This window comes from Strigops habroptila, chromosome 6, assembly GCF_004027225.2.
Source record: "Strigops habroptila isolate Jane chromosome 6, bStrHab1.2.pri, whole genome shotgun sequence".
In the NCBI taxonomy this organism is placed as follows: Eukaryota; Metazoa; Chordata; class Aves; order Psittaciformes; family Psittacidae; genus Strigops; species Strigops habroptila.
In genome coordinates, this window is record NC_044282.2 from 38911394 (window position 1) to 38933583 (window position 22190).

General features: G+C 38.9%; 1 protein-coding gene across 7 annotated transcripts in view; it reads right to left on the bottom strand.

The window, feature by feature from the left end:
- Positions 1-9847: 9847 nt before the first annotated feature.
- MCPH1 (microcephalin 1) overlaps positions 9848-22190 on the bottom strand; it is a 124323-nt gene continuing 111980 nt past the window's right edge. For 3 of the 7 annotated variants that reach the window (XM_030490847.1, XM_030490845.1, XM_030490844.1), the window contains one exon: positions 11742-12209. In XM_030490847.1, the coding sequence (XP_030346707.1) occupies positions 11892-12209 (318 nt within the window). In that variant the 3' untranslated portion in view covers positions 11742-11891. Of the gene's footprint in view, positions 9995-11738; positions 12210-22190 lie in introns of those variants that run through there. The other 4 variants (XM_030490850.1, XM_030490846.1, XM_030490851.1 and 1 more) reach the window with 3 other exon arrangements.

Below are 22190 nucleotides of genomic sequence, written 5' to 3' on the forward strand. Positions count from 1 at the left end.
GTACGGGGGGAAGTCACCTCAGTAGTTTCTTTTGGAATTTTCTAACTTGTCAAATTTAGCTACCAATTTTCAGGTATTGTTACTTGAATCATGGGCAATGATAATGGGATAGAAAACACTTGTGAAGAGGCAGATATTAGTACTTCCATTGCACAGGTCATACAAAAAAGTGTAACTCTGCTAGTTAAAAAGAAACATTGCTTCTAGGTATCCATATTGATATTCTGCAGAACGAGTTATATTAAGTCTGTAAATATAGCTGTATTCAGTAGCTCATTGTACAAATTATCTCAATATCAAACCCACAGCAAAGCAGTGTTTTACGTCACTGACTACCAGTAATAGCAATGCAGAAGCAGAGGTGTTGAGTTTAAATGTCAGCCATGACCTGAAGCTCTTAGCATTTTCCCACACTCGATTTGCACTATCCAGTTTTCCTGAGAGACCCATGTATTTGTACTTTCCTTGTATAACTTGGGATCGTACTTTTGTACACATTTTTTTCTCTGCACTGGACGTTGAAAGTCTGCTTTTGGAAGGTAGCTTAAGAATATTTTTTCTGTCTTACTAGGAAATGAAATAGTAATCATCGTAGTGCATTGCTGGTTTTACAGAGTCCAGCTACTAAGACAGAACTGGAAAAAAGATAAGACCACTGATGTAAGTTATATTAGTTACAACAGAGCAGAGCACTTGTTCCTGATTTGCAAAAAGCAAAGATTTTCTTACCTCAGTAACTGAAGCTAATTCTGCCAAAAATACAAAAGCAAAAAGTTATCAAGTTGAGATCAAGTGTGGCTTCAGTTATTTACTGAGAAGTTCAAACATTTCTGCTGCCTAAAGATACCTGGAACACTGTTCTTTGATTACTTGGAAAGAATTCTGATATTATTTTGGATATAAGGAGTAGTATTAATCAGTAGCTACCATTAGCTACTAAGAAAATGGCTCCAGGCAGAAAAAAAAAGGTATAATTACTTCAAGTACTGAATTCAAGTACTGGGCATTACTAGGAATGTGTAAATAACTAAGAAGCAATGTGGACAGGAAGACTGTTCTTTCCGAAGCTGATTCATTAGGGGTGCAATACCACAATCTGTAGCACTGAATCTGAGCACGCAGCAGTAGAGGCTCAGCTATAAGGAAAATACACTTCCAGTCAAGAGCAACAAGTTAAAAAAACAGCCAACAGTGGTTTCTCAGCCAGATGTTCTTGGTTGTATTGCAGGACTGCACTGTGCCGATCCTGCTGCTGCCTGAGCCTGTGTGCTGTGGACTGGCTTACACTATGGGTAAGTTCAGGCAACTCCTGTGAAAAGCTGTTTCTCAAACCAGCCATCACAAGGAACAGCATTGCAGAAGGTGCCATGGCACATTACGGATAAGCCAGGCTGCTGTCTGCATCTCAGCACAGTGAGAGCGGTATATCATTTTCAGTTTTCCCTGGGACAGCTGTAGTTAGTTGCAGCAGCAGCACAGATCCCTTTCTGACTACAGATACAGAGATGGTTGGCAACTGTATTGGGAGTCTTATAAATGAGCAAGCATTCCTACTTACTGCATGCCACAAAGAACAGCTCATGGCATCTGTGCCAAGAGAGTTAAAGAAGGGCAGAGCTGACTACTTTGCTAGTAGTTTCCTATGGTTATATAGCCAGTTCCTAGTCTCTGGTCCATGAAGGGTGACAGGTTTGTGCTGCTGATATGGGAAGGTGTGGTCTTCCAGCAGTGTAGGAAGAACTTTAGAAAAAGGGAAGGCACCTCTTACTTGGTGCAGTAATGGTGGGACCACAAATGTAGATTGCCAAGATTATTCGAATGCTGACTTTCCCCTCCAAGGTTGGAAAGATGATGGTTAGCATGGTATTCATAAGATTCAACCCACACCGTATCAGGATGACAGTCACAAATTAAGCGATTGCACACTTAGCTGTTATTAGCTTCCTTGAACTGTGCCCTAGCCACTGATGCATCTTACCTGATGCCCTGACCAGATGTAATGGTTCATCATCAGGAAGGATGTTGTCTCTTTGCAGTATTGCAAACCATGGTAGATCATTGTATCCATCACTTCCAACTAGTTTTGCAAGATTCATAATATCTTGTTTAACTGCTGTCTGGCAGCAAAAAGGCCAGAAAGCACCTGGAATTGGTCCCATCAAGATCGAAGGAGTTACCATGTCATGCAGCAGAGTTGTCCAGCCTCCAACAATTCCTAGCTCAGGAACTTCCTGAGCCAGATTATTTTGATTTGAATGTGATCAGTTGTTTCTAAATCCATATAAACTTTTAACATCCACTAAGTTCCATAGCTTGATTATATTTTGCGTGAAGAGCAACATCGCCCTCTCAGTCATCTCTTTTCCAGGCAGGAGAATCCCAGAGACCACTACGTAGGTTTGACCTTGCTGCCCCTCTCTAAGCCTTTTCAACATGTGCTGTATCTGTTTAGATACAGACACATGAGAAATGCATACCTGCATGCTTGGAAATGCAAAGGAAGGTGCTGCTAGTCTGGCAGGAAGTAAAGAACCTTTCTTGAATTCAATGGACAGACACCTTTTGGGTTACTTGTACCTTTAGCTGTCTAACTTAGGCATGAGAGGAAGCTTTCAGAGATACACGCCTCTTCATTAATGATATAATCTCCTGGAAAACTTTAGATGGATGTTCAAACAATTCTAGATTGCATGTTAGATATCAAAGTAGTAACCATCATAAAGGCATCCAGAGAACTGAAGACTTGAGTACAAAGCCCTTGTTAGCCTGGGCAGCTTCAAACTCGTATCTCCCATGAGATTTCTACAGCTTTGTAGTTTGTGTGTGGCTCATCACTGCTGTTCTATGTATACAAAAGATTTCAAATGGGAAGGCAGAAGAGTAGATCTGATTCTGTGGCTAAATGGCTATGATACTGTTCAGGAGACTACTGTTTAGAGACTATGGGTCATACAACACTTTAAAAAATATAATAGACATGAAATACCACTACTAGTAAATGGGGACAAGGTGGGGAGAGAAGAAAAGAAAGTACAGAAAGAGAAAAGGCTGGATAAAGTCAGGGGAAAGTGAATCTCAAGTTGGATCACTCTACAACTTCAGATTCCTTTGTTTGCATCTTCATGCCCTGTAATAGCTTTTATATGGGTCATCGAAATATGTTCAACGTCCCTGCACTTGTGAAGGACATTCTTCTCTTCATCAAGTAGGATACTGAATGTAGCTGGGAATAAAACAACAGTGTTGATTCCCAGACTAGAGAACTCTGCTTTTAGTGTCAATTTTTTATTCAAGCCTGTGTTGCCTGGGCAATGTCACGGAAAATATAAATTCTCTTCTGTAGGAGGAAATGCTCTGCCTCCAAACTTCTAAAATGCTTATCTCTGTATACAGCTGAAAAATGATGAAGCATGTGTCCGAAAAAGTGTATTCCCAAGTCAGCATTTCAAGTGGGTGTGAATTTCAACTTATTCAGAAATACTCAGCTGGGGGGAGAAGGAGCACCAGATTTCCTTAAGTGCACATCAAAAGTGGCACAGGGACCAGTCAGGCTCTTCACAGAGGTCAAGTATCTACAGGCTTGTTGTGTTTTTCCAAGTGTCTTGATTTTCATATGCATTGACACATCAGGCGCATCAGAGCAGGTCCATATTTGTTCATTTCTTGAGCTAAAAACTTTACCCTCCCCACAGTTGTTAAAATCAAAACCCCCGAGTTTGCTGAACTTACCATTTAAATAGTATAATGCAGAATTTCGGATGTTGATTTAGCTTAACCCAAACGCGTTGCACAGAATATTTAAAGTCATACTATCTTCCGTTCTTGGCTTTAGGCTTATCTCCAGATCCCAGGGACTGCTTAGCAAAACTTCCCCTGACTGAACTTCTGGTTTGTGAGTGAATGAGCTGGAATGCTTGACTCCAGAGCAGAAAATCTGGAAAGTGCTTTTCCTTTACCTCTGCCTATACTTGTAGCCAAGTCAACAACTAAAAACAGTCTAAAGAAAAAACAGCCTTACCTGAGTTGAAAGAAAGCCTGAAAAGTGCTTTAAGGCACAAGCATATCATGTGCATTGCATACAGTTTGAGTCTGTGCAGTCTTTCCAGGGTAACTTGTTACAGTATTTACTGTCTGTTGAAATAGGCATGGGGTTGTGCAAAGTACATATCCTGTGTCTTACCTTAATACAACTGGAATTTCTTCCGTTATGACTCTTCTTCCATTTCTATGGCAAGGTAGAGTCTGATTGTCTCAGGCACTTGTCCACTCACAAACACGTCAATGTGTTGGAGAGCTTCCTCTGGGAACATGTGAAGGAGGTAGATGAACCAGAGGGCTGGAATAGATGGAACAGAGTAACTTCATCTAAATACAACAGCAAACATACAGTTCTTTGCCCATCAGGAGCTCAGAGTATAACTTTCTACCAGCCTACCCCTAACCAGGTAGTTGCAGTGCACTACAGTGGTAAAGAAGTGGGGAGCTCTGAAGTAGGAAATAGAGAGGCTAAAGGACTGCACAATGGATTTCTACAGCAACTTGTAAAAGGAAAGCCTGAAAAAACAAGAATGAAAAGGGTTATTAGCCATCCCATCCCATTCTCTCCTCCCAAGATTTAATGCTTAATGCTGGTATCCTTTAATGAAACAAAAGTGAGAATCAAAAAGTAGGTACATGTCAGATCTGATAGAGAGGGTAGGACTACAGTGATGAGAGCTCAGAAGAGAAAGAAAGGTTTTGTTTGATGAACAGGAGGAATGAAACAAGTAGTGACTAAAACAGGGAAGATATCAAAAGAACTGTACAAATAATCTTAGGAACAGGAGTTTAGTGAAGGAAAGGAACTGATATTGCAAGTGTTGACTGAGGGAAAGATAACAGCAGTCAAGATGAAAACTGTAATTCTGGGTTTGAACAGCGGTTTCGGCGGAAAGGGAAAGATACATTTTGAAGTACTGTGCCACAAATCAACCTCTGAAGGATGCTGATTCTAGCAGTTCAAAGAAACTTGCAGTACTACATTACACCTGGCTGCTACCTATCAACACCTCAGCTCTGTGCAGGAGTTTGAGCTGCTCCTGGCTGCTAAGAGGGTTGTTTCACATCTGTATCAGCAGAAGAAAAACCTCAGCTTTGCCAGCTCCCAGCTAAAGCTCTTAGCAGACACTTGTGCTGGTAACCTCAGCACCAGCTGTTAGTTTTTGATTACTGGCAGGTTTAAACCACCTTAGTGTCAGCTGCTGCATGATACTGTAGTTAGTAAAGGTGATGCTCTTCCAGAGCTCGATATTTGGTCATATCATGCAAAGAGCTCATTCTGAAATACAGCAATAAAAGGAGATCAGGAATAAAACTCTGTTTAATACAATAGGATTACAGCCATTTGGGTTTCTCTTATTAGATCTGTCATTAAAGAAGACTCCTGGCAGAGACACAGACTTTTTCATGCTTTTCAGTTTTCAGTCTGAGCAAATACTCCATTTTTTTCCAGGGTTGTGTGTTGCTGTCGAGGGAAAAAAATAGTATAATCAGCTTTCTAGACATTGTTCCTGAGACACTTCTATTTTATGCTCTAGAAATGTTAGAAATACAGCTCCACACAGCCACTGTTCCTGCTCAAAAATACTAATTTAAAGCACCTTCACCTTACAGTCCCTAAGCTGGTTATAGGTGTCACCAAAAAATGAGAGTGTGAGAGCAGCTTCCCAGTGCTGAACGTGCTGATACTACTTTACCACATAATGCAGTCGTGCCTAAATAACATTCTATACAGATCAATTAAGATAACACAAGTTTAGTATAGTGGAACTCTGTACAGAAAATCAAGTGATGCAATAGTTTGTATTAGTTATTGTTATTAAAAAGGTAGCAATCTCCACAAATTTGCTGGTAGTTGAGTCAGGAAAACATCCATAAAACCAGCTCAACAAAGGTGTAGTTTAGTAATTGAATACCAGATGGCTCATATACTAGGATCACTGTGAATATTTAGTCACTTTTTATTCACTAAATACACACCCCTCAAATGCAGTTGCAATCTAAAACTGATTACAAAAACAGAAAGGGAAAAAAAAGAAGATATATAATCCACCCACATTATGAGTTTCTGGCAGTCTTGCTTTCAAACGCATCTTTAGCCAATCTGATGTTATTAGTCTATAATATCTGTATATCTGTAACTATAAAGAAATTGCTTTAGATCCTAATTTAAGGATATACTGTTTTAAGAGAACACCAATTTTGCTGCTGCTCTGACACAGATTAAGCAACACAATCTTCAAGGTTATGCCTGTGTTTGTCCTTAGTATTTCTGCATTTGCCAGTGTGATTCCCCAATAAATTAATCAGTGTGGTAAAATCTCTTTTTATCTCTGGAAGAGGAAGGAGGGGAGGAATATTGGTAGTCAGTCGGTGCATCCCAATGGTGTCACCTACACCACTAATGCAAGTAAAATGAGTTAAAGTAGGACCTTTAATTCAGCTAATTTAAATCTCAGGAAAGAATAATACTTATTTTAGCTTTTCAATTTATTTTGGGTTAAACAGATTCCTAATAAAATTAGGCTAACTTAGAAAGATCCTGAATCTTTCTAATGTGATTTTGTTACACAGCCTCTAGCAGGAGTAGAGGAGCTTACTGAGAAGAAGAGACAGCAGTTAAGCTAAGTCATTTTTACAAACGAAAAGCAATAATATTAATGCAGGAATATAAAGGTAAGGTTAAGACAACCTTTTCTCCACAAAAAAAAATTCAGAGAAAAAGATTAAAATAAAAAACCCCCCCTAGATTCTTGAACAGGTGAGCATGCTATCATTTTGTAGGAGAGAGTGCGTGGCTGTGCTGTACTATGGCAAAATATCCATTAAACACAGCACATTGCAAGGACCTTAGCATTGATCAACTTGAAACTACCCATGAATCACTGATGCTTCCTGTTGCTGGGTCTGCCTTTTCTTCGGTGTGTTACTGTCCTTAGGACCTCAGTATCAAATACAAGTGTTTTTTCAGCTGGTGGATTTCTTCCAACAAATTAGTCATTTGACAAGTTTTCATCATTCACTCTCCCATATAGGTTTACTTGAGCGGATGATCAGAGTTGGTGACTTTTCCTGTTGAGGTCTCAGGTAGACATGCACATTCCTTCCAATGTTGAGGTGGTTGAGAACCCACACACGGGTATGTAGGTCAGAAGCTGTTCGTGTGAAGGACTCCAGGATATAAACATGAAATAGTATTTCTTTTTTACTGCCTGTACAACATGCTAGTCTTTGGATTTAATTCTAACCTCTCCTGTATTTGCTATGTACTACTATGAAGCAACAGTCAGTTCAGATGGACAGCACTCCTATTGCCCATAATGCGAGACCAAAATGAGGCATTTAATTTCCTGCTGGCTATATTACCTGTGTACTGCAAATTTTGCAAGAAGAACCAATAGATAAGGACTTCTGTCAAACCTGTAATTTAATATGAAATCGTCTAAATTGACAGATTTTTTTTTTTTTAATCTGAAACATTCTGATTTAGAAAAAAGGTATATTAGACTTTACATTGTCAAATCTGTTACACATGTGACTAATAAAAACCAACACTTGATCCAAGAATTTACAATTTAAATAGAAAATGGTTTGGGTTGGAAGGGACCTTAAAGATCATCTAGTTCCAACCTGCTTGCCATGGCAGGGACACCAAATAGCTGAGATTTATCTTAAGATTTATGAGAAAGCTGAATTGGAATGTTATATTACATAAATTAATAGCGACAGATTTTTATGGGTAGTACACTTAGGAAATGACTACAAAACAAACTAGGAGGTCGTAATCAAAGTTAAGCAATATAATTCAAACAAATTATTCTGTTATTTACTGGAAACCATATGTTCACATGTCACAACCTATTTCAGTATTTATATTTTAGTCTATAGTACTTGGAAACTAGTTTCTTAATAAAGGGGCTTATAAGGTCAATTGTGAAGAGTGATACCACGTTACCAGTGCTTTGCAGTAAATAGGTAAATAGTTTTGATTATAAACAGCACAATTTGTAGATTTGTAGATTTCCAATTTTTGTATCAAACATACTTTTCCTAGCTAAGATTCTGTTAAAAATGTGCATATCAGAAAAGTAAGCAAGGAAAAGACCTCCATAAATTACTTTTTCTAGTTTATATACTAAAACCAGCCTTGTAGCACTAAGATACTTGAAAACAGGATCTTAACCTTTTGAGCTACAGGTGCTCAATATTAGTAAAATAAAAATTAATTAAAAGAAACTCTATTTAATTTCCCATAAAATAATAATAACTTGGAGATTTTCCATTAAGAAGTATGTTTAACATTTTACAGAGCTACTATACAAATGCAATTTTTACCCAAACCAGCCTTCCACCCAGATACTGCTGGAAGTATACTTGTTTTGAAAAAAAAAATTGTATAATCCTCAAGTTTACAGAATTTGTACATCTAAATCCCTTAAAAGCCCAGGAAGTTAGAACAATGCAATAGAATGGCAATATTTATAAACCACTGTACCTTGATTGTTCCATAATATTAACTTGAAATAATAGAATCATAGAATCATAGAATCAACCAGGTGGGAAAAGACCTTTAAAATCATCAAGTCCAACCATTACCCCAGGACTGCCAAGACCACCACTAAACCGTTTCACTGAAGGCCTCATGTACACAGTGTGTGAACACTTCCAGGGACAGTGATTCCACCACTTCCCTGGGCAGCCTGTTCCAATGCCTGATTACCCTCTCTGTGAAGAAATTTTTACTAATATCCAATCTAAACTTCCCCTGGTGCAGCTTGAGGCCATTACCTCTTGTCCTATCACTTATTAGTTGGGAGAAGAGACAGACCCCCACCTCACTACAACCTCCTGTCAGGTAGTTGTAGAGAGCCATAAGGTCTCCCAAGCCTTCTCTTCTCCAGACTAAACAACCCCAGTTCCCTCAGCCGTTCCTCATCAAACTTGTGCTCCAGACCCTTCACCAGCTTTGTTGCCCTTCTCTGGACCCGCTCCAGCACCTCAATGTCTTTATTGTAGTGAGGGGCCCAGAACTGAACACAGGATTCGAGGTGCAGCCTCACCAGTGCCCAGTACAGGGAGATGATCACTGCCCTGGCCCTGCTGCCACACTATTGCTGATACAGGCCAGGATGCCGTTGGCCTTCTTGGCTGCCTGGGCACAAGCTGGCTCATGTTAAGTCGTCAGTCAGCACCCCCAGGTCCTTTTCTGCCGAGCAGTTTTCCAGCCACTCTTCCTCAAGCCTGTACCGTTGCATGGTGGTGTGGTGGCCCAAATGCAGAACCCGGCACTTTGCCTTGTTGAATGTCATACCATGGGCAACTGGTATGACTGGTACTACCATCGATCCAGCCTGTCCAGATCCCTCTGCAGAGCTTTCCTATCCATCAGCTGACTAACACTCCCAGCCAGCTTGGTGTCATCCGCAAATATACTGAGGCACTCAGACTAGAGGAGCCTACAGGATCCATGCATCTGCACTGGTAGCACAGCTCCTGCTGACTATACCAGATCTAGCTCAGGCACGCTCACCCACACTGAACACACATCTTTTAATTGCACTGTAACATGATCAACTTTGCTGAGAGATTAGAAAACATCTTTCCATGTCCTCTCAGTGAATAATGATTCATTCAACTTTTAGGTCCAAGGGTTTTCAACAAATTAATAAAAGCAAGATCAAGACGATTTTTATTAGTGAAATACTTTATTGTAAAAACCTAAAGATTTCACAAGAACACTTAGACACACTTACATAAGTATTAAAAATGTAGAAAACATTTCCTTGTATTTATAGATTTGTAACTTGCATTTTCTTAGAAATTTTATTCACAGCTGATTTTTTTGTTGAATCCAAACTAGGCTTGTTTCCCTACAACCATATGGAAGCTCTTGAGTTAGCTCACAGCTGAAAAATGTAGTTTTCCATGAGACATATTGCATGCTGAGTGATTGAATCTAAAAGAAATAAAAAAGTGGGATATTTAAGATAAAATACAAGAGAAACAGATTATAAAGCAACAATGCACTTCAGAGCAATTTTTGGTATAAAACAGTTTGGTGGAGCTGAGAACCCAGAGAGAAAATAGATGCAAACAGTCAAATGATAATACTACAAGTACTTACCATTTACTTAAGCTTAAAAAAGGTGCTGCATTATCTACCTATATGCTTTTTACTGTGGTCAACCTTGAGTGAATTAATGGACAGCTGGTATTAAGAGTAGAAAGCAGATAGCTACAAACCAACTGGATTGCAATGATGAAGTGTCAAAGATTAGACAGCACTTCAGATCTGATTTGATCAAGATGACAATTTATAGGTGACATACTTATTATATAAACAGTTGCTGAGAAAGGAACTGAACTTCAGAGGCCTGTATCCTTCCTTTAAATTATCATATAGAAATCCTTTTTTTCTGAGTTTTGATGATTCATCATTTAAAATCCATTAGCTGAAGCTTGCATAACTGTGCCTCATGAGCAGGACTTAACGATTAGGAAAGGCACCATCAGACTGCAAAAAAGAACTGAGAAATTTGTAAAGGGCATAAAGAATTCAGAGTTCTTCATTAGCAGCCAGATATGCAATTCCTTCAGCCTACTGATGGGCTGAGTGTGGCCTGTCCAGCTGCAGGTAGCTAATGGTACTGGACCTGGGGTGAGGCAGAGCTCCGTGAGACCAGTAAAAGAGCGGATGCGCCACATGAATTGCATGCCACTTTACATCATTACCTTTGTCCATCTGGAATTTATGACTGGAGTACTACTATGTGAAACTTTTGTGTTTAATTTCCTGCATCATATTTTTAGTCTTGCAGAAATCTCTGGTTTCACTTGTTTTTTGGCCACACTTGCTCTTCAAGTTGTCTTGGAAGCCAGAGAAAGGCACAATAAACAATGCCTTCTTATGCCTCTCTCTCAAATCTTCACAATTTTATCTTATACTTTATTGTAGTATCAACATTTGCATTTAGATTAGTATTTTCCCCTTATGGTTCACTTTTCCTTTTTTATTTAGTGGTATTGTCTTTCAGGTTTTAAGTCATTATGATCTGATAGCATTAACAGTCAAGAGATTAGGACTTGCTTGGCTAGTCTCATATAGCGTCAATTCATGTAGTACAGTTACTGCTGGAGTCTGAGTGAGGCACTATTTAGGGGAGTTTAACATAGTGTATGATGAAAATTAATTTTTTTTTTAATTTTTTTTTTTAGCATGCAAACGGTCCCTTTTTGGAAAATATCCTTTCCTTGTCTGAAAAAGAGTGTTGGACTGGAAGCTGTGAATCCTACATAGATTATCAAAAGCTTTTTTGCGAGGGTGAGGATATTGCAATTTTATATCTGATTCCCTGCAAACCGATAACTTAGAACTGTGGTGTCTGTAGCAGTAAAGTGTTGGACTAACAACTCTTAGAAACTTAATAGCAGATTTTAAAAAGAAACCTTTTGCAAGTGAAATAGAGACTGTAGAAAATTGTCTTTCAGATCTACAACAGATAATTCAGGACATATTATCTAAGGGTGCCAATTCACATATTTCAGGAGTCCTATACCAGTTGATACCAGTTGAAAATCTTTCTTACTACATCTAAGATTGAAATACATGCCATTTAAAAAAGCAATTATCCTGTGGGGTTCTCCCTATGATTTAGTTTGCTCTAAATAAAACAATATCATACAAAAAGTAAATTCGAAAATCTTTGGATGAAATTAGTTCTTGGTAAAATTACAATGGTGAGTACCAGAACCATCATAAAAGCCTTAGTAGTAAGATAAAGTCCTCACCATGGAGACAACCTTCCTGAAAACCTAACTGTAGCAGTCTGTTCCTTTTTCTTCCCTCCATAACCTCAGTTTAGTGAACTATTTACAGTCAATTTAGCATACGTATTCCACAATATTTTATGAGAGTTGAAATTCGGTGTCTTACCTAATATCCATTTTTCTGATAAACATTTTATTTCCTGGTACTTCTTTCCTGGGTTTTTTCCTATACAGATTTTTGCCTGATGTAAGGCTTTACATACTTTCCCTCCTGACAGCTGTATAAGTTCAATTAGCTTTTTGCAGGGTGGCTGACTGGTAGGAGATACAAACATAACAGGCTGGTTTGAAAAGAGATTCTGCTGGTATTTTCCTGTGGATAGGTGATGCTGAAGTCTGCAGACCTGGATTTGAGGAAACAAGGAAATTAATTAACGAACGGGTTGCATTTCCACTCAAAGTAGAACTAATCCTTGTCTTCTTCAGGAAAAAGAAAAGAATTATAGTGTATGAGTATATGACTTTTTTCAGGTGTATCAGAAACTGTTGGGTAAACTATACAATGAATTTGCTGTACCTGATCAATACAATTCTCAAAACAGAGTTTAGACTATTTCGTTACAGGTCAGACAGTTTACCTATAAAATTTCTTAAGGCACTTGATGGTATTATTTTTCACCATAATCTTACATTCTTACATTTAGAACACTGGCCATCAGACACAAATTTTAAAGGATATTATAAATCATTACATTCTTGCAGCACAGATGCACACCATGACAACCTCTGTGATATATAGTTCTCATCAGTTTGTATCAGAGAGCATTACAAATTTATCCAATTCATAGTTTAAACTATGGACCCCTTTTTTCCTCCTGTGCTCCACAGATACCAACTGCATTTTCTCCCAAATGTATGAAGTGACACAAATGTACCAGAACTCAGAGCAAACCATTTCATGTAAACCTTTTTTTCTCCACAAAACCAAATAAAGAAGTCCTCCATGAATGCTGTGCAGCCTGTAACACTTGATCATTATAATAAAAACCCGCTTGATCCATGTGAAACAGATTTTCTTCTCTGTATATACTGGGAAGGACAGTGGCTCAGCAATTAAAGCTCATCTCCTTTAGCTATAATGTGCATAAAAGCAGTGCATACAACACGTGTACACACCATGGCATGCAACATGAAGTTTTCATACTAAAATTAAAAAAAGAGAAAAAAGGTAAGCTTGTATGTCTTAGAGTGAGATTGCCTTTAACCTGCCAAGTTACTGCATATAACATGTCTGACTCTGGATCTCTTGCCAAAATTTGGAAAATTTATAAGGAGACTGGTGTTAATGGTAAGATGAGAACAAAAATAAATATTTCATATTATGCCATAGTTGGAATTTTTCATACAGATGATCAACACGAGCACATTACACAGAGGAAAGGTTGCCGTGTATATATCTGGTTTATATGAGATGTCTGAATGTGAAATTGTAGTCAGTGAGGAGGTGTAACTGGAACAGCGGAAGAAATTACTTGAGTGAATTCCTTCCTCCAGTCCTGGCACAAACCTGCTGTGAAACCATGGGCACTTAAGAATTAAATGCAATAATGTATGTGCTTGGCAGATGTGCAGCCAAAGTAAGTCTTCACCTGATTTACAGGGGTTTATAAAGCCAGTTTAATGGCATGTTCACAGATCCCTACATAAAAGTCAAAGTGAATTGCCTTAGCACCTCTGATCATTTAGCTAGATGAAGCACCTACAAAGCGTGAAGCCCATCCTAATGTGAGACCTCATAGCTCAGTGCTTCTGTGCCACTGTCCTCTGCTGTTCTTGGACAAGTCAATCCCAATCTGAATTTTGAGATCTCCTCCACCAATAAATAATTCAGCTTTCTCTGATTTTAATTCCTTGGCTGCTCTTCTGAATTCAGCAAGTTATAAAGACAGTGACTGCTATGGATGAAGCAATCCAAAAAGACCCAAACACAATCCAAGAAATACCCTTTACTTTCTATTCTTCTTGATCTTAGGTTTTATGAATGACACAACGCATAATACTGTCACATGAAAGTGACAAAAGCAGAGTCATATTGCACATTTTGGAGGAACCAAACTCATTGAATATATCTGATGGCACTTCCATACATAAGTACATTATTGGTACCTGATACTTTACACCTCTATCTGAGCAGAATGCTCTTCTATGAATATCTGTCTGCCTGGCATCTTGATGTCATGAAAAACAGAAAGCTTGTACAGTGTCAGATTAAGCATTCACTAAAAATACCACTTGCCAATGGGTCTTGTGAGGCTTAGAGGCCATGATCAGTGTCTTAAAATGGGACCAGCTCAAGAACACAGAACACTTTGCAGTCACTGATGTACAGAGCAGTGTTGTGATTTTGGTATTACTAGGACTGCAAACATTGATTTTAATGAGTTAAAAAACGGCAGAACTGTGAAACTACAAAAGCGCTTGCAAGGTTAGGATATTAAAGGTTAGCAAAGTAAAGAATGCACTATAATGAAAAATAACAATCTTTCCAGATCAACCTCACATTACCCTCATGGCAGATGCAATGAGGGTAATGTTGATCTGACAGTGTCAAATAGTTGATCTGACACGGAGCTCTCTGGAACTGGCACAAATCAGATGGAACCAACAGAAGAAAGAAAATTACCAAAGACTTTAATGCTGATTTATCTAAAAGAAATCAGATTTAACTGAAAAATACAGAGGTTACACTCTAAAGTTTTAAAGATCAAAATTAACAGTATTAAGAAGTTTTTATCTTAAAAATGCAATAGGACTTGTGTTAGATAGAAGACACAAAATATAGAATCATAGAATCATAGAATAGTTAGGGTTGGAAAGGACCTTAAGATCATCTAGTTCCAACCCCCCTGCCATGGGCAGGGACAACTCGCACTAAACCGTGTCACCCAAGGCTCTGTCCAACCTGGCCTTGAACACTGCCAGGGATGGAGCATTCACATCTTCCTTGGGCAACCCATTCCAGTGCTTCACCACCCTCACTGTAAAGAACTTCTTCCTTACATCTACTCTAAACTTCCCCTGTTTAAGTTTGCATCCATTACCCCTTGTCCTATCACTACAGTCCCTAAGGAAGAGTCCCTCCCCAGCATCCTTATAGACACCTTTCAGATACTGGAAGGCTGCTATGAGGTCTCCACGCAGCCTTCTCTTCTCCAGGCTGAACAGCCCCAACTCTCTCAGCCTGTCTTCATACGGGAGGTGCTCCAGCCCCCTTATCATCCTCGTGGCCCTCCTCTGGACTTGCTCCGACAGCTCAATGTCCTTTTTATGTTGAGGACACCAGAACTGCACACAATACTCCAAGTTAGGTCTCACAAGAGCAGAGTAGAGGGGCAGGATCACCTCCTTTGATCTGTTGGTCATGCTTCTTTTGATGCAGCCCAGGATACGGTTGGCTTTCTGGGCTGTGAGCGCACACTGCTGGGTCATGTTAAGCTTCTCGTCAACCAACATCTCCAAGTCCTTCTCTGCAGGGCTGCTCTGAATCTCTTCTCTGCCCAACCTGTAGCAGTGTCTGGGATTGCCCCGACCCAGGTGTAGGACCTTACACTTGGCTTGGTTAAACTTCACAAGGTTGGCATCAGCCCACCTCACAAGCGTGTCAAGGTCCCTCTGGATGTCACCCCTTCCCTCCAGCGTATTAACCGAACCATACAGCTTGGTGTCGTCGGCAAACTTGCTGAGGGTGCACCCAATCCCACTGTCCATGTCGCCGACAAAGGTGTAGAACAAGACAGGTCCCAACACCAATCCCTGAGGGACACCACTCATTACTGTTTTCCAACTGGACATTGAGGCATTGACCACAACTCTTTGTGTGCAGCCATCGAGCCAGTTCTTTATCCACTGAGTGGTCCATCTATCAAATTGATGTCTCTCTAATTATAGAGACAAGGATGTCGTGCAGGACAGTGTTGAACGCTTTGCACAAGTCCAGGTAGATGACGTCAGCTGCTCTGCTGCTGTCCATCAGTTCCGTAGCCCCATCATAGAAGGCCACCAAATTGGTCAGGCAGGATTTCCCCTTAGTGAAACCATGTTGGCTGTCACCAACCACCTCGTTGTTTTTCATGTGCCTTAGCATGTTTTCCAAGAGAATCTGCTCGAAGATTTTGCCAGGCACAGAGGTGAGGCTGACTGGTCTCTAGTTTCCCGGGTCTTCCACCTTCCTCTTCTTGAAAATGGCTGTTATATTACCCTTCTTCCAGTCATTGGGAACTTCACCTGACTGCCAGGATTTTTCAAATATGATGGACAGTGGCTTAGCAACTTCTTTCGCTAGCTCCTTCAGCACCCGCGGATGGATTTCATCAGGTCCCATGGACTTGTGCACGTTCAGGTTCTTAAGATGGTCTCGAACCTGATCCTCTCCTACAGTGGGCCTAAGGTCTTCATTCTCACAGTCCCTGCATCTGCCTTCCAAGACTTGGGTGGTGTGTTCAGAGCATTTGTTAGTGAAGACTGAGGCAAAGAAGTCATTAAGAACCTCAGCCTTCTCCAAATCCATGGTAGCCAGTTCTCCTGATAGCTTCTGGAGAGGGCCCACATTGTCCCTAGTCTGTCTTTTATTTGCTACGTACCTATAAAATCCTTTCCCGTTATCTTTCACATCCCTTGCCAGACTTAATTCTAACTGGGCCTTAACTTTCCTAACCTGGTCCCTAGCTTCCCGGACAATGCTCCTGTATTATTCCCAGGCTGCCTGTCCTCGATTCCACCTTCTATAAGCTTCTTTTTTCCTTCTAAGTTTCCTCAGCAGCTCCTTATCCATCCATGGAGGTCTCCTGGCCCTCCTGCCGCACTTCCTTCTAGTCGGGACACAACACTCCTGAGCATGTAGGAGGTGATCCTTGAATATCAACCAGCAGTCTTGGGCCCCCCTGCCCTCTAGGACTATATCCCATGGAACCTTACTAAGGAGGTTCCTGAAGAGGCCAAAGCCTGCTCTCTTGAAGTCCAGGGCAGTGAGCTTGCCGCATGCTCTTCTCACTGTCCTGAGGATGTCGAACTCGACCATCTTGTGATCACTACAGCCAAGGCTGCCCTGAAGTGTAACATTTCAAACCAGTCCCTCCGTGTTGGTAAGCAAGAGGTCAAGAATGGCACCTCTCCTTGTCAGCTCCTCTATTACTTGAAAGAGGAAGTTGTCTTCCACACAATCGAGGAACCTCCTGGATTGCTTGTGCCGGGCCGTACCGTTCCTCCAACAAATATCAGGATGGTTGCAGTCTATTTCACATATTTTAGGGCATATTATTTAAAAGGGTTGATTGTATTCCCACTTCCTCAAACATTTCCCCTGAAAGGGTTTATTTGCTGCCACTGTAATGAAAATGTTTCATATATTCTCTTAATACGTACATTTTCCTATAGAAAGAACCATTTGATTAAATTACTATTAAAAGCAAATCAGGAAATCTAAATTTTAAGGACCCAACAGCACTCACCTCAGCTAATATCCACAAATAGCATGCTTTATTCTGTACATTTAGTATATATTAAGAGAGCCCAGGAGAGTGAAATGCTGAGGATTTTCTTTAACTGCCTTTAAAATTTCAGCTGTATACATTATCAGTGCATTTGAGAGGAGAGCAGGGTAAGAACACAGTACATCTTGGTGGTGGTGTTGAATGAAAGATTCAGCATGAAATGTCAACTTTACATTTCCTTCATCTGATCACCACCACCAGAACTTTCCCGACAGCCTGTGCTTGGATTTGTTCAAGCACACTGGGTCCATGCACAGGTCCCAGAGATAGTGAAAAATTACAGCATTTATGCTCAGAGAGAAGTCTGAAAGGTTAACTTTGCTTTCTGGCCCACTAACCTGAAAGAAATACCACTGGCCAGTTGCTGAAAAGGCAGCTAGCTGACCACACACGGTTTTGGGGTGGGATGAGAGGGCACAATCTAGCTCTTACCCCTGAATTGACTCAGCTGCCCTTGTAACATCAAAGCCTTCGCAGCACACCAGGGGTGCTCCCAGTTCTTTGAAACCATACACATTTCGCATAAGCTTTTACAAACAAATAAATAAATAATTCCTCAGCAGAGACCAAGCCTGGGAAAAAGATCAGACCCCAAAAGTGACTATTTCCACAAATTGTGTATGTATCAGTCAGTAGTTACAGTTACAATTGTGTCAGTCCCTATTACAACAGACAGCACTAATTTTCCTTTATGATTATATTCATTAGCAGATAGACAGAAAAAAAAAATGTTATAAAAGCATCTATTTACTGTTTCTTGTAAGATCCTAAGTGTTAACCTCATTCTTTCACTACCTGGATGAACAGCAGGAAGATGCCTCTTATATTTATACATTCCTCATAATTTAGATGTTTGTTTGAACCTAAGTTTTGAAAGGAAAAAAGAAAATCACTCTTGACATAACTAAACCTTAAGGAGAATGTATGATAAATAAATACAGCCTTTCCTCATTAAAAAAAAACCCACAACCAAAACCAAACAACACAAAAACCACTTCACCAGCTATTGTCCCTCCTGTGGCTGATTTTCAATCCTCACAAGCCAAAAAAGCATATATTATAAAAACCCCAAAACTTTGCATTTTTGCCTAGATCTTTATAAAAATAGCTCCTGCTGGGTGGGGTGCGGGAACAAACACAAACCTCCATGAAAGTCAAAGGGTGTGATCTTTTCGCGAGGCTCAGGAGATAGATAGCCATCAAGTCCCACAAAGGCATTCTATCTGAATGCATACCCAAATTCATGCAGTAGGAAATGATAGAAAAAAATTGTTTTGGATGTACTTGGAATTTTTTCAACATTGAAACTGCTAATGTACTATATACAGCACACAGTTTTCAGTGTACTTCCAGGAAATAGTACATGAAGAAATCTCCAGTTCGAAATGCTATTAGAATAATAATACTTCACAAAAACTAAATGGAGAATATAGTTATGATTTATTACAATTAATAGAAATTGTATCTGTAGGCTGGAATTGAAAATGTGAAGTCCTAGCTTCAAAAATATATACAATGTAGCCATCTGTAATAATTCTACATGTCTGAAAATTTGTGCATGCCTTACACAGTCGATGTATGCATTATCGTAAATCTTTATTCTTAATTTCAATTATTCATAAGAGATAAACCTACAAAAATAATTTTTTTATTTATTTTACCATTACTATTTGAGCATTTAATATAGGATTGGAAAACTCACCAACATCTATATGAAAAGCCTATTTTTAATGACGTATTTACTGAACTTATGGAAAGCTGTAATTATATCTTCGTTACTGTTACTTGCAAAAATAATAAACACATTTTAGTAAATGCAAACAGCAGAAGATAAAATTGCAGACATAAGTTTGAAGAGAGAATGTATGTTTTATGGTTTATATCTATCCAAAGACCAAGTATTGTTTCATTTGAAGTTGATAGGAAATTGCTCATTTTCACTAAAAAGAAAAGGATCTTTTCTGTTGAAGTCTTAAGGATTAGTTCACCACTATGCAACTACGAAATGACAGAAAACCATGGACTTGCTAACCAGAAAAAATCAGACTTTATGGTTTGCTAATGTACAAATTTAGCAAAAAGAGACACATAAAATGGCCTATTCATTCCATATAGTTGGGTGATGTTGCTGGCAAAATATTAAGCTCTAAGATTTTAATATTCATATGATTTCAGTATGGATAAGTAGACTGGCCAAGTAATGTTTTCATTTTCAGATACAGTAATTCTGCACAAAGACCAGGTGAAGAACGCACTCAAAACTACAGCACTGTTAGGAAGTGTTACACTTGCATGGTTATATGTGTTTTCAGACAGTCCGTCATTTAGTAAAAATTTAAAAGAAAAACACATATGTGGAACACCATGTACATGTAAAGATCAAGGGCTCATACACATCCACACAAGTGGACCATCAGCCTGCTTCTGATAAAGAGGAGTGTATTGCAGCATGCCAACTTCTGAAAGTACAGTTACCCTGCAGTGAGGAATTTGCAGAATCTGCAGGACCCTACAGGGATCAAGGACGTTTGTGTTAACAGTGCAGTACTCCTGCAGGACAAAGAAGAAATGCTCTCTTTTTCATCTTTCTAAATGTCAGGTTTAACAGAATAGAAGCAACAAACCAAACAACTCTATTTTTGTAGGAACAGTGAGCGACATATTTTCTACTTAAATTAAAAGATCATAATTTTAGTTTGGTTTCTTATAACTAATTTTAGCAGTTTGCTGATTTAACACATTGAGAATACTAAAACTGAAACAGTATTCTTTAGAAATTACATTGAAATGCTGTACTAGATAAATAAATTGGTGCTCTCCAGTATAAAACAGCATTTAAAAGCTGGAAACAACTTCCTTCAGCAAGCTGTTTCACAAAGAAATAGATCCTCAGCTTTGAAGAATCTTATCTAAGTTAATGGAACATCACACAGATACAGGAGCCCAACTGATTCAAGCCATACTACCATACCACAGCACCCAGAACCTTATTCCACACTTTGGCATGAATTGCATTTGTTATTGCTAGCTGTTGCTAGAATGTTTTTCATTCTCAGAGCAAAAAATCAACTTGCAGCATTCATATACATTATTTATAAATATTGCATTCTTATTTCTGTTTATTGAAACAATGCTTTCTCATAGGTTATCAATATCATTTGGCTAAAATAGAAGCTCCCTTTCTGTCAAATTAGAGAAGCATAAGCCTTCAGTCAGAAGTGAGAATGTACGTTTTGAATGCATAACAAGGCTACATCAGTACTGCGGCACATGCACAGAAACAGAGATTACATACAGGCAAACTTGGTATACGTTTGTATGGTAGAAGATGACTGATGCAATAAGCCAGGAGCCAGAAGTGGAGGGAGATAGAGTGGAAAATTTGGTCCAGAAAGAAGAAACCTTCACTGTTTGGTCTTGAAAAGTAAAAAGGAGAGTAAAAAGAAGGAGAAATGGCATACAGTCAAGACTATATTATCTAGAAAATTCTTCAAAACACAGTTTCTTCCCCTCCTCTGTATAGTCCTTCATGTAAGTGTTTCCTGGACAAGATGAGGGTGAAGGGAAGAACGCTTGAATCCAGGCAATTTAGCTGATATTGTTTCCACTGTGTGTTGGCAGACAACCTTGCTTCTCTCAAATCCCATAGACTGATAAGAAAAGTTAATTTCACCAATTCATTCTCTGAAAGACTGCGTCCCAGTGGGAATACTGCATGAAAATTTTTGGCAAATAAATCTACTGTTTGGCGGATATTCAAAATTATACTGGAAGATGTTTGAACCATTTTTTCCAGCATAGCAATTTTTTGCAGGAAAAAAGATAACAAATTCACTTATTTTTAGTTTAATTTCCTTGTTTTCCAGAGGTAGAACTATTTTTAAATACTATGTAATATCAACACTATCAACTATAGATTAATGATTAATAAAAAACAAATTAGGGTAAAACAATGTCTTTTCCCTTTTGAGGGTAAGTATGACTTCTAAATCAAGCAGCTGTATTTCCAATATACACCTCTTAAAACCACTCTGCTAAGATATATGTGGTCACTCTACTATAATTTTTTGTTTATCTTTAAAAAGATTCTGAATTAAATATCTTTGCATTTGGTTTCAACACAAACTAATTCTTCTTGAAATTAAAAAAAACCCCTTTCATATCAAATTAGCTATGAAGGAAGGATTTTCCAGGATTAGAAATTTAAACCTTGCTTCAGAAATAACTCAAGAACTTGTCCCTCCTTGGTTTTGTCTTATTTCAAGACAATTAAACTCAAGTGACTACCAGGCAGTTATAAGACTGCAAATTGCAATTACAAATTTATGTCAAAATTCTGGAAATAATTACCAATTATAACTAGGAGGTGTTTTCCTCACCTGAAAAGCAGCACCAAAGCAGTATACAAGTGTGGCACATATAACTCAGTCCCACATCACTGGCATACCATAAAGGTTACATATACTACATGTGACAAACTCACAAGAATACCAGTAAAATTCAGAGACAGAAATTCTCCACCTCCATACACAGTCCAGTGCTTATCTTCTCTTGCAGTTAGAAAGCTTTGCTTAATAATATAACCTAAATTGCTTCTGCTGTGTTTTCAGCCCATTATTTCTTGTGCTAGTGCCAAGGGACATGGAGAACAATGTCTTCTCTTCCTATTTGCAACAACCTTTCAAATATTTGAAGACAGTTATCATGTCTCCCCTCAGTCTTCTCTTCTCTAGACTAAACAAACAGTTCTTTCAGTCTTTGCTCATGGGTTATATTTTGTAGACCTCTAATCATTTTGTTATTCCCCCTGGATTCTCTCCAATGGATCCACATCTT